At 35.9% G+C, this 13,170-nt stretch overlaps 1 protein-coding gene across 1 annotated transcript; it reads right to left on the reverse strand.

Moving 5' to 3' along the window:
- Window positions 1-865: 865 nt before the first annotated feature.
- LOC120228446 (olfactory receptor 4A47-like) lies at window positions 866-7,969 on the reverse strand. Its single transcript, XM_039226802.1, has 2 exons — window positions 7,934-7,969; window positions 866-1,795 (listed from the first exon to the last, which is right to left on the reverse strand). Exon 2 carries the CDS (start codon window positions 1,793-1,795, stop codon window positions 866-868), a length of 930 nt encoding a protein of 309 aa, XP_039082733.1. The 5' UTR covers window positions 7,934-7,969.
- Between the last annotated feature and the right edge of the window lie 5,201 nt (window positions 7,970-13,170).

Below are 13,170 nucleotides of genomic sequence, written 5' to 3' on the forward strand. Positions count from 1 at the left end.
TTAGCAAACATTATTAATTGACCAATTTTAAAAACAATAATAATCTTAATAGAATATGTATGGAAGAAGACCTGGGACTATGATGAAGGATGGGTATACACACACACACACACACACGGAGAAATAGGGTTGGGTTAAAGAAGTGATGTGGATTAAGGTACTCACTTATTATGTTGAGTACCAGGTGATGAATGGAATTGCTGAATCACTACACATGTGAAGCTAATAAAACACAGCATGCTAAAGAAAAAAAAAGAATCCAACTTAATATAAAAATAAGAATGAGAATGAAAGTAATAAATATAGCAATTGATTAAAGATTAGTGTAACTAGGAACACCTGGGCGGCTCAGTCAGTTAAGCGTCTGTCTTGAGCTCAGGTTGTGATCTTGCTGTTCATGGGTTCAAGCCCTCTATCGGGCTCTGTGCTGACAGCTCAGAACCAGGAGACTGCTCTGGATTTTGTGTCTTCCTCTCCTTCTGCCCATCCCCTGCTCTCACTCTGTCTTTCTCAAAAAATAAATAAAACATTTTTAAAATTTTGAAAATATATTAGTATAACTATAAAAATTTCATTGATTACCTCATTAAATATGGGGATTAAGAGTATACTTATCATGATCAGCACTATAATTTTTAAATCATTACGTACTGCATCTGAAACTAATAAAACACTGTATATTAATTTTACATGAGTAAAAACATAAATATTTAACAATTAGTGTAACTATAAAACTTTAATTGACTACTTAATTACATATTATTTATTGATTCCTACGGTAAATGCATTTACAGGAAAATGGACTTCAACATTTGAGGATATAGGCACAAATGTTAAATTACTGTCTTCATGGTACATAACTCACTTATCTACTAAGAGATATAACATTTCTCCTCCAGAGTTTCTTCATAGCAGTTGTCATCTCAGAATTTCTCAGAGTGTAGATCAGAGGGTTCAGCATGGGGGTTATGACTGTATAAAACACACTCAATGATTTGTCAATGGGGAAGGTCTTAGCAGGTCTCACGTACATGAAAATACATGGAACAAAGAAGAAGACCACCACGGTAATGTGGGAACCACAGGTCTGGAGGGCTTTCCGTCTCCCTTCCGGACTAAGGTTCTTCAAAGAGTGCAAGATGACACCATAAGAGGTGAGCAAGAGCACAAACACAATCATGCAGATCATTCCTCCATTAGCTACCACTAACAACCCAACAACATACGTGTCAGTACAGACAAGTTTCAGTAAGGGGTACATGTCACAGGAAAAATGATCAATGATATTAGGACCACAAAAGGGGAGCCCATAGATTGTGCTAACTTGAATTACTGAATGCAGAAAACCTCCAACCCAGGACACTACCAGCAGCACAACACACACCCATTGCCTCATAATAACCAAATAATGCAAGGGCTTACAGATGGCCACATAGCGGTCATAGGCCATCACCAGCAGAAGAAAGACCTCTGATCCACCAAAAAAGTGCTCTGTAAATAGCTGGGTCATACAAGATTGGAAGGATATGGTATTTTCCCCAAAGAACAAGTCTGAAATCAATCTGGGGGAAATGCAAGAGGAATAAATGACATCCATAAAAGATAAGTTAGCAAGAAACAAGTACATAGGCGAGCCCAGGGTCTTACTGACAGTTATGGTCATGACAATGAGCAAATTGCCCACCATAGTGAAAATATAGAAAAACAAGAACATAACAAAAAGGACCTTCTGTTCCTTTCGATCCTGTGTGAGGCCCAAGAGGACAAAGTAAGTTACATTGTTTCTTGATTCCATCTAGTCTGCATAGGGGGTGGCTTCTCATGTTAGAGGCAGGAGATCTATAAAACAGGGAAATTTTAAAAATGCATTATAAGATTAATCTTTCATTGATTCATCCAATTAAAACAATGTAAAATAGTACAAATGTTTTATAGACCTTGTAATTTCTGAGTTGAATAAGCCACGGTTTCTTACATTCAGTGATAGCATACATAATAATCACCAATAATTGACAATATAAAAACAGTCCCACAATGTGAGGGTCACAGAGTAGGAATATATCTACCAAACTGAGTCAGAGGCTTCCCAGAGGTGCAATGCCTTAGCTGAGTTTTAAAGGAAAAGTGGAATGACAAGAAAAGAGGACAAGGGAATTCCATGAAAAGGTGCATAGTTTATAAAGTCACAAAAGTGAAATACTTGAGATGAACTTAATGTAATTAACATATTCAATGTGAGTAGGTCAAATTAGGAATGGAAGGTCACTGAAGGATTGTGACTTCCCTCACTGAGACCTCTTATGGTCTTTGGTTGGATATACTCCCTTTTCCTGACCAATAAATGGGGAAGCACTCCAGTGTTGTGTCTCTCCCTTAATTTTTAAACTTCATATCAAGACAATACGGTACTGGTACAAGAACAGACACATAGACCGATGGAATAGAATAGAGAACTCTGAATTGAATCCACAAATGTATGACCAACTAATCTTTGACAAAGCAGGAAAGAATATCCAATGGAAAAAAATTCAGTCTCTTTAGCAAATGGTGCTGGGAGAACTGGACAGACAGTAACATGCAGGAGAATGAAACTAGACTATTTTCTTACACTATACACAAAAATAAGCTCAAAATGGATGAAAGACCTAAATGTGAGACAGGAAACCATCAAAACCCTAGAGGAGAAAACAAGCAACAACTTCTTTGACCCTAGCTGCATCAATTTCTTGCTCAAAACGTCTCCAATGGAATGGGAAATAAAAGCAAAGATGAACTATTGGGACCTCATCAAAATAAAAAAATTCTGCACCACACAGGAAACAATTAATAAAACTAAAAGCAACTGACAGAATGGGAGAAGATATTTGCAAATGGCATATCAGATAAAGGATTAGTATTCAAAATTTATAAAGAACTTACCAAACTCAACACACAAAAAACAAATAACCTAGTGAAGAAATGGGCAGAAGACATGAATAGACAGTTTTCCAAAAAAGACATCTAGATGGCCAACAGACACATGAAAAGATGCTCAACATCACTCATTATCGGGGAAATACAAATCAAAATCACACTGAGATATCATCTCACACTGGTCAGAGTGGCTAAAATTAACAACTCAGGGAACAACAGATGTTGGTGAGGATGTGGAGAAACCTGAACCCTCTTTTCACTGTTGGTGAAAATGCAAACTGGTGCAGCTACTCTGGAAAACAGTGTGGAGGTGCCTCAAAAAATTAAAAATAGGACTACCCTATCACCCAGCAAAAGCACTACAAGGAATTTATCCAAAGGATACAGGAGTGCTGATTCATAAGGGCACATGTACCCCAATGTGTATAGCAGCGCTTTCAACAATAGCCAAATTATGGAAAGAGCCCAAATATCCATCGAATGATGAATGGATAAAGACGTGATTTATATATACAATGGAATACTATTTGGCAATTAGAAAAAATGAAATCTTGCCAACTGCAACAAAGTGGATGGAACTGGAGGGTATTATGTTAACTGAAATAAGTCAGTCAAAGAAAGAGAGATATATGTTTTTCACTCATAAGTGGAACGTGAGAAACTTAAGACACGACCATGATGGTGGGGAGTGAAGGGGAAAAGTAGTTTCAAACAGAGAGGGAGGCAAACCCTAAGAGACTCTTAAATACAGAGAACAAACTGAGAGTTGATGGGGGAGTGGGGGAGGAGGGAAATGGGTGGTGGGCATTGAGGAGAGCACTTGTTGGGATGAGTACTGGGTATTGTATGTAAGCAATGGATCACAGGGATCGACCCCCAAAGCCAAGGGCACACTGTATACACTGTATGTTAACTAACTTGACAGTATATTAAAAATAATAATAATACAAAATATTATACATCTCCTTCTTCAAAAAAAGAAAAATTTCATATATGCAACATCTCCAAATTTGGACATCTCCAATTGGATATTAATTCAGTATTTATAAACTAAATTTTTAATGTTCAACAATAAACATAGGCGTTTCCATCTCATTAAATGGTACCACCTTCCATGTCATTTCTCAGACAAGAAATATCACCATGCCATTCATGCCTTTCTTGCTCTTATATCACGTATTGACACCTTTAACCAATCTTACAAACCGCCTCTAAAATATATCACAAACTTTATCATTTCCCTCCCCACCACTTCCCTACTGACCAACTGCACTGGCCTCCTGCCACGTCCCTCCCCTTTCCTTTTGGCCTACATCATTATGTTCTCTTTGTGCAGTTCAAATGATCTGTTTATAAAATCTAATTCTGATCTATCATTCCACAGTTCACATTGCCTATGGTGGATTCCAATCACACACTCACAACTTAATGTTTCACAGTTTATATTTACAGTAAGAGGAACTGTCATCCCCATTTCATAAGTGAACAAACAGAGGCTCAGAACATCTAATTAATTTTCCCAAGTTTGGGAAAATTTTTGAAAAAACCCATTTTTCAAAGTTTGCTTTATCTCAAAGTGATCTCACTTTTACACAATAAAGAAATTCACACAATTGCAAACTTGATCCCCAATATTTACTGTTAGTCTTACCTTGTGAAGACAAGTCCAGAATCTGAAGAAAGAGTTTACTCATTTGTGGGACTGGAATTTTTGTTTCTTCCAGTATGATAAGAGAAAGAAAAAAGCTGCAATTATTTGAGGATATATTTTATTTCATTCGGATATCAGTCCATGTTCTTCATGGGATCTTCCAATTATTCTGAAGATGGCTTTGATTTGCACTAGAAATTATGTAACAGGAATTCTATGGTCCACACAGAAAATAAAACTTTATCACCTTAGGATAATGTATCTAAAAGACAAGCAACCACATTTTAAATAAAAAGATAGCAACCAGCCATTTTCCAGGGAAGTGTTTCTCCAGTAACTCTTTCCTACTAACTTCAAAATAGAAAAAAACAAAACCATTCAGTCAGTTAGTCCTCATTCTATTGTGTTGGTGTGGCCACACCAGTTGACTTGAAATTTTGAGACAAATTCTTGTGCTTTTTTTGGGGGGGGGAGGGAGAAGAGTGGGAGGGTGGTGCATTCAGCCAACAAAGATCTCCTGATAAATTTATCATTTCTTAAGAGGAGAGTATCTTTCTCCTGATGGGGCAGAGATCACTAAACATTTCCTCCCTTCTAACCACCATTTGTCATTAAATCATAATTGGAAAGTGTCCAAGACTGATTCTTACTTAATTAAATTCACTGGGACTGCCCACAAATTTTTTTAATATCTCTATGTAAAACTACTACTAGACCTAATCACATAATTAAGTTCTAGAGGATGTAACATGAAGGGGAAAATCATTTTTAGAACCATTACGAGATTATTGCCAGTCAAGAAAAAATATCAGCCACATCATTTTGTGTCAGTGCAGATTACTTTATCATGTATTCCCCCACTGGCCAGAGAAAGTTTTCCTTTCATTTTACATAACACTCAATTTATCGTCTGCCTTAAAGTATGATTAGATATGACAAATATTTCTTTATCAAATTAGATGTAATAACTATTTATTAATTATTGTTTTTATATTAGAGCATTTATTTTAATACCAGGAACTATGTTATGAATGAGGACATAACAATTAATAAAACAGGGGTGAAAAATCACATGAAAAGTCCTTCCTGCATGGACTCTATTTCTCATAGGGTCAGACAATAAATAAGAAGACAATCTAATAAAGTAATAATAGTCTTCACATGACTGTGTAAAAACTGGCCTAATTAGTAGAAATAAATGTAGCCAAGCCTATTATTTGTTCATAAAAATTTTTTTTAACCTCAAAAGTTATTCGAATGTATCTCTTCTTGGCAAGTATGATTAGGCAACCAAAAAGTCCTTTATTTAGAGGATTAGCATAGCGTTCATGTCTCTGGACATTAATCTGTCTCTTTGTCTAATAAAACAAATGCTGGAATTTAACTTCCTGGAAGACCAGTGACTGAACAATCTCTCAGGTAGTAGGAGAACTCTTTACCTGTTCAATCATTCAAAATGTATCCTTAAGGCTACTTTTTTTTTTTTTTTTTTTCCAAATAGTTTATTGTCAAATTAGTTTCTACATAACACTCAGTGCTCATCCCCAAAGTGCCCTCCTCCATGCCCATCCCCCCTCCCCCCCACATCCATCAGTCCTCAGTTTTTGTCAGCATTCAAGAGTCTCTCATGGTTTGCCTCTCTCCCTTTCCCCCACCATTTCCGCCCTTCTTCTCCCCCTTGTTCCTCCGTCAAGTTCCTCCTAATCCTCCTATACGTGCAAACATATGATATTTGTCCTTCTCTGCCTGACTTATTTCGCTCAGCATAACACCCTCAAGGTCCATCCATGTAGCTACACATGGCCAGATTTCATTGTTTCTCATTGCCGTGTAGTATTCCATGGTAAAGATAAACCACATCTTCTTGATCCATTCATCTGTTGATGGACACTTAGGCTCTTTCCATGTTTTAGCTATTGTGGAGAGTGCTGCTATGAACATTGGGGTACATGTGCTCCTATGCCTCAGCATTTCTGTATCCCTTGGGTAAATTCCTAGCAGTGCTATTGCTGGGTCATAAGGGAGTTCTATTGTTAGCAGCGATTCTGACTCCTTAAGGCTACTTCTTTGCTAATGGAGCAGACACTTCTACCTTTCTCTAGCTTCATCCTAGAGAATTGGGCCCTTCCACGTTTGTACAAGCAACAAGGAATACCTATGCACAGGAAAATATAACAAGAAAACATATAGGGGATGGAGAGAAACTCCAGCCTGGGCAGATATTTGAGTTGCCAGAAATCTCCTGGGCCATTGTATCAGGAAAATAATTCTTCCATTCTATGTGAAGACGCAGCCTATGGCTTTCTACTGTTTTTAATGAAAGGAAATGTAAAGTCATTACAGATTAGTTTATTAGAATATGTGGAACCAATTCACATAAAGTAACTACTTCAGGACGGCTTTCTCCCCTAGAACAGCCCTTAGAGAAAACATGACTTGGTTCTTGCCAAGAAAAAGTAGCATATGTCCAAATATGTGAAAAGGCCTCTATTTTGAACAGAACAAAAATTAAACATATAATAAATTGGGAGTTTCAGAATAGGAAACATCTAGGTAAGGGAAGCCATATTTATGTCAATGAGAAAGAAGAACATGCCCCAGGCTGACTTACCCAATCATATCCTCAGCAAAGGAGGCCATTCTTCCAGCTGTTAGAATCTTTGCTCAAGAGGCCCTGAGGCTCAGAGGCAGAAGGCTTTGGCATGAGGGAAGTTACTGAGGTTGACACTTTAATTGTTGAAAAGACAGATAATCACAGGTCCTGAGTCTGGGTTGCAACGGATGCTGTTGATTAAGGCCTGAATCTATGTCAACTGACACCATAATGATTTTCAGTTCATTAATTTAGTTCTTTAATTTCAGCGTAGTATCAACTGAGTAACTGCTACTACAAGAAACAAATTATTTTCCAACAAGAGCTGATTGTACATCAAATTTCTGAGGGCTTCCATACTTACTCATTTTCCCATGGTTTACGATGAGCTCCATTGAGCATCTTCATCTCTACATATGTGTAGCCATATATTGCATTTTCTAGGTCATAAGGATCATTGATAGTCATTTAATACCTGTATGAACCATCTGAAGATCTTTCTAACAACCTAAGCCACACCAAATGTTGCTGGTTTTCAGGTGACCTAAATGTATGTATAGCTTTATAATTGTGTTAAAAATAAAGCTCTAACAGCACCTAAGCTTTTATTAAGAAGCTGGAAAAAAGAAATCTAAATTAAAGACAAAGTGAAAATAAAAAAGGATGTAATGAAAAGATAAAAAATAAAATAGAAAACATAAAATTAACTAAAAGAGCTAAAAGTTAGTACTTTTATAATACAACTGTTAAGTTTCTAGCAAGAGTGATAACAAAACTACCAATATCAGAAATTAAAAAGCAGATAACATCATTCAGATAATGCAAACTTTAAAAGGACAATAAATGGTTCTTACAAAAAAACATTATTCTAAGAAACTTGATATCTTAGATAAAATGGGTAAAATAAAGAAAAAACACAACCTTCTGAAAAAGACTCAAAAATAAACTGAAAAGCTAAATACTCCTATATCTCTCCAAGCAATGAAATGTCCCTTTTTTCTAAACAACATGATACTGTTACAGAAAATTCTAAGGAATCTACAGAGATTACTAGAAATATTAAGTGAATTTAGTGAGTTTTCAGGCTACAAGATCCAAACAAATTATTCAATTGCACTTCTATATATTAATTTCCATAACAATTGAAAACTTACAAAATGTTAAAAATCTTTCGTATTAGCTATCTGAAAACAAAAATACTTAGGAAAAGATAAGCAATATTCCTCCACTAAAACTAAATTTTGTTGTATTTTTGCCAATGAGGTTATTTTTATTGTTTCAAGTTTTTATTTAAGTTCTAGATAGTTAACATATAGTGTAAAATTGGTGGCAGGAATAGAATTTAGAATTTAGTAATTCATTACTTACATATACCACTCACTGCTCATCACAAGTGCCCTCCTTAATACTCATCACCCATGTAGCCCATCCCCAATCTACCTCTTCTCCTCAACCCTGTTTGTTCTCTAGAGTTGAGTCTTTTATGGTTTGCATCCCTTCCTTTTTTCCCCCACTTCCTCTATGTTCACCTGTTTTGTATCTTAAACTCCACGAGTGAAATCATATGGTATTTGACTTTCTCTGACTGACTCGTTTCACTTAGCATAATACACTCTAGCTCCATCCAGTTATTGCAAATGGCAAGATTTCATTCTTTTTTGATGGCTAATAATCCATTGTATCTATATACCACATCTTCATTATTCATTCATCAGTCAATGGACATTCCATAATTGGCTATTGTACACAATACTTCTATAAATATTGGGGTGCATGTGTCCCTTTGAATCATATTTTTGTATTCTTTGGGTAAATGCCTAGTAAAACAATTACTGGGTTGTAGGGTAGTTCTATTTTTAACTTTCTGAGAAACCTCCACACCATTTTCCAGAGTGGTTTCACTAGTTTGCATTCCCATGAAAGTTGTAAGAGGGTTCCCCTTTCTCCACATCCTTGTTTCCTGTGTTGTTAGTTTTAGCATTCAGACAAGTGTGAGGTGATATCTCTTTTGGTTTGATTTGTATTTCCCCAATGATGAGTGATGTTGAGCATCTTTTCATGGTTTGTTAGCCATTTGGATGTCTTCTTTGGAGAAGTGTTTATTCATGTGTTCTGCTCATTTCTTAACTCGATTATTTGTTTTGAGGGTGTTGAGATTGATAATTCCTTTATAGTTTTTGGATACTTCCCCTTTCACTGATATGTCATTTTCAAATATCTTCTCCCATTCTCTAGGTTGCCTTTCCATTTTGTTGATTGTTTCCTTCTCTGTGCAGTAGCGTTGTAACTTGATGAAGTCCCAATAGTTCTTTTTTACTTTTGTTTCCCTTGCCTTCAGCGACATGTCTAGTAAGAATTTACTACACCTGATGTCAAAGAGATTGCTGCCTGTTTTCTCCTATAGGATTTTGACAGCGTCCTGTCTCACATTTAGGTTTTCATCCATTTTGTATTTAGTTTTGTGTATGGTATAAGAAAGTGGTCCAGTTTCATTCTTCTGCATATCACTGTCCAGTTTTCCCAACATCATTTGTTGAACAGACTGTCTTTTTTCCATTGGATATTCTTTCCTGCTTTGTCAAAGATTAGTTAGCCATACAGTAGTGGTCCATTTCTGGTTCTTCTACTGGGTTCCATTGATCTAGGTGTCTGTTTTTGTGCCAGTTCTGTACTCCTTGATAATTAGAACTTTGTAATATAACAAGATGTCCAGAACTGTAATGCCTCCAACTTTGCTCCTGTTTTTCAAGATTACTTTGGCTATTCAGGGTCTTCCGTGGTTCCACACAAATTTTAGGTGATTTTGTTCCATTTCTGTGAAAAATACTCATGGTATTTTCATAGGGAATGCATTAAATGTATAGATTGCTTTGAGCAGTATGGACATTTTAAAAATGTTTGCTCTTCCAACCTATGAGCATAGAAAGTTTTTCCATTTCTTTGTGTCATCTTCAATTTCTTTCATCAGTGATCTATAGTTTTCAGAGTGCAGATATTTTACCTCTTTGGTTAGGTTTATTGCTAGGTATCTTATGTTGTGAGGTACAATTATAAATGGGATCAATGCCTTGATTTTGATTTCTGCTGCTTCATTATTGGTGTACAGAAATGCAACAGGTTTTGGCACATTGATTTTGTATCCTTCAACTTTGCTATATTTGTGTTATCAGTTCTAGCAATTTTTTGGTAGAGGTATTCAGGTTTTCTACATAAATATCGTATGGTCTGTGAAGAGAAAAGTTAGACTGGTTCCTTGCTGATTGGGATGCCTTTTATTTCTTTTTGTTGTCTGATTGCTGAGGCTAAGACTTCCAGTACTATGTTAAATAACAATGGTGACAGTGGACATCCCTGTCTTATTCCTGACATTAACAGGAAAGCTCTCAGTTTTACCCTATTGAGGATATATTAACTATGGGTCTTTTGTACATGGTCTTTATGGTGTTGAAGTATGTTCCCTTTTTCAAGGGTTTTAATCAAGAATCAATGCTGTATTTTGTCAAAAGTTTTTTCTGCATCTATTGAGAGGGTCATATAGTTCTTATCCTTTCTTTTATTAATGTAATGTATCATGTTAATTGATTTGCAAATACTGAACCACCCTTGCAGTCAAGGAAAAAATTCACTTGACTGTGGTGAATAATTATTTTAATGTGCTATTGTACTCAATTTGCTAGTGTCTTGTTGAGACATTTTGCATCCGTGTTCATCAGGGATATTGGCCTGTAATTCTCCTTTTTAGTGGAGTCTTTATCTGGCTTTGGAATCAAGGTAAGTAATGCTGGCCTCATAAAATGAGTTTGGAAGTTTTCCATCCATATCTATTTTGTGGAACCGTTAGAGAAGAATAATATTAACTCTTCTGCAAGTGATTGGTAGAATTTCCCTGGGAAGCCTTCTGGTCCCGGACTTTAATTTGTTGGGAGATTTTTGATTACTGATCCAATTTCTTTGCTGATTACAGGTCTGTTCAAATTTCCTATTTCTTCCTGTTTCCTTTTTGCTAGTTGATATATTTCTAAGAATTTATCCATTTCTTCTATATTGTCCAATTATATAATTTTTCATAATAATCTTTTATTATTGTGTCCTATTGTGTGTGTGTGATCTCTTTTATTATCAATTTTATTTACTGGGTACTTTCTCTTTTCTTTTTTGATAAGTCTGGCTAGGGGGTTATCAATTTTATTTATTCTTTCAAAGAACCAGCTCCTGGTTTCATTCTGTTCTACTATTTCTTTGGTTTCTATATCATTTATTTCTGCTCTAATATTTACTATTTCCCTTTTTCTGTTGGCTTTAGGCTTTATTTGCTGTTACTTTTGTAGCTCCTTTAGATATAAGGTTAGATTGTGTATCTGAGGCTCTTCTTCCTTTTAAAGAAGGCTTATATTCTATATACTTCCCTCTTATGACCACTTTTGCTACATGCCAAAGGTTTTGGATTGTCGTGTTTTCATTTTCATGTGCTTCCATGTTTTTATTTCTTCTTTAATTTCTTGGTTAACCCACTGATTGTTTAGTAAGATGTTCTTTAACCTTCATGTATTTGAGGTCTTTCGAATTTTTTTCTTGTGGTTGACTTCAAGTTTCATAGTGTTGTGGCCTGACAATATGCATGGTATGATCTCAGTTTTTTGTACTGATTGAAGCCTGATTTGTTACCTTGTATGTGATCTATTTTGGAGAATATCCCATGGGCACTCAAAAAGAATGTGTATTCTGCTCCTTTAGAATGAAATGTTCTGAATACAACTGTTAAGTCCATCTTGTCAAGTGTGTCATTCAAAGCCATCATTTCCTTGTTGATTTTCTGCATCGATGATGTAGCCATTGCTGTAAGTTGGGTGTTGATGTTACCTACGATTATTGCATTGTTATCAATGAATTTCTTTATGTTTGTTATTAAATGATTTCTATATTTAAAACCTCCAATCTTGAGGCATAAATATTTACAATTGTTAGATATTCTTGTTGCATAGACCTTTTTATTATGATATAGTGTCCTTCCTCTCTTGTTACATTTATTGGTTTAAAACCTAGTTTGTCTGGTACAAGTATGTTTGGTAAGGCTTTCTTTTGACATCCATTAGCATGAGAAATGGTTCTCCAGTCCCTCATTTTCAATCTTCAGGGGACTTTAGGTCTAAAATGAGTCTCTTGTGGGGCAACTGGGTGGCTCAGTCGGTTAAGTGTCTGACTTCGGCTCAGGTCATGATCTCATGGTTCATGAGATCAAGCCCCATGTCGGGGTCTGGGCTGACAACTGAAAGCCTGGATCCCACTTCAGATTCTGTGTCTCTTTCTCTCTCTGCGCCTCTCCTAGTCATGTTCTGTCTCTCTCTTTCAAAAATAAATAAACGTAAAAATAAATAAAAATAAAAGGAGTCTCTTGTAGGTAGCATATAGATGGGTCTTTTTTCCCCACTTTTCTGATACTCTACCTCATTTGATTGGAGCATTTAGTCCATTTGCAGTCAGGTCATTATTAATAGATATGAATTTAGTGTGGTTTTATTACCTATAAATCAGTGTTTCTGGAGATTTTCTCTGTTGCTTTCTTATCTTTATTATTTTTGGATTTTCTTTCCCATCCAAAATGTCCTGTTTAATATTTCTTGCAGGTCTGTTTTAGTGGTCATAAACATCTTCAGTTTTTGTTTTTCTGGGAAACTCTTTATCTCTCATTCTATTCTGAATGACAGCCTTGCTGGATAAAATAATATTCGTTGCATACTTTCCCATTCAGCACGTTGAATATATCATACCACTCCCAGGATCCTAAAGACCCCTCAGTTTTCAGTTGAATACCACAGAGCGACCTCAGTCCATGCCACATGAAGCAGAAAAAATACCAAGCCACTTCTTCCAGAATTGCTGGCTCACAAGATTGTGAGTTAAGTCAAAATGGTTGGGGGTTTAAGTCACAAAATTTCAAGGTCTTATGCCATGTAGCAAAAGATAACCAGAACAAAGAGTGGAAGCTGGACGTGTGGTGTTTCCATTACAGAAA

This window comes from Hyaena hyaena, unplaced genomic scaffold (genome assembly GCF_003009895.1).
Source record: "Hyaena hyaena isolate Hyena2069 unplaced genomic scaffold, ASM300989v1 scaffold_23, whole genome shotgun sequence".
NCBI classification, from domain to species: Eukaryota; Metazoa; Chordata; class Mammalia; order Carnivora; family Hyaenidae; genus Hyaena; species Hyaena hyaena.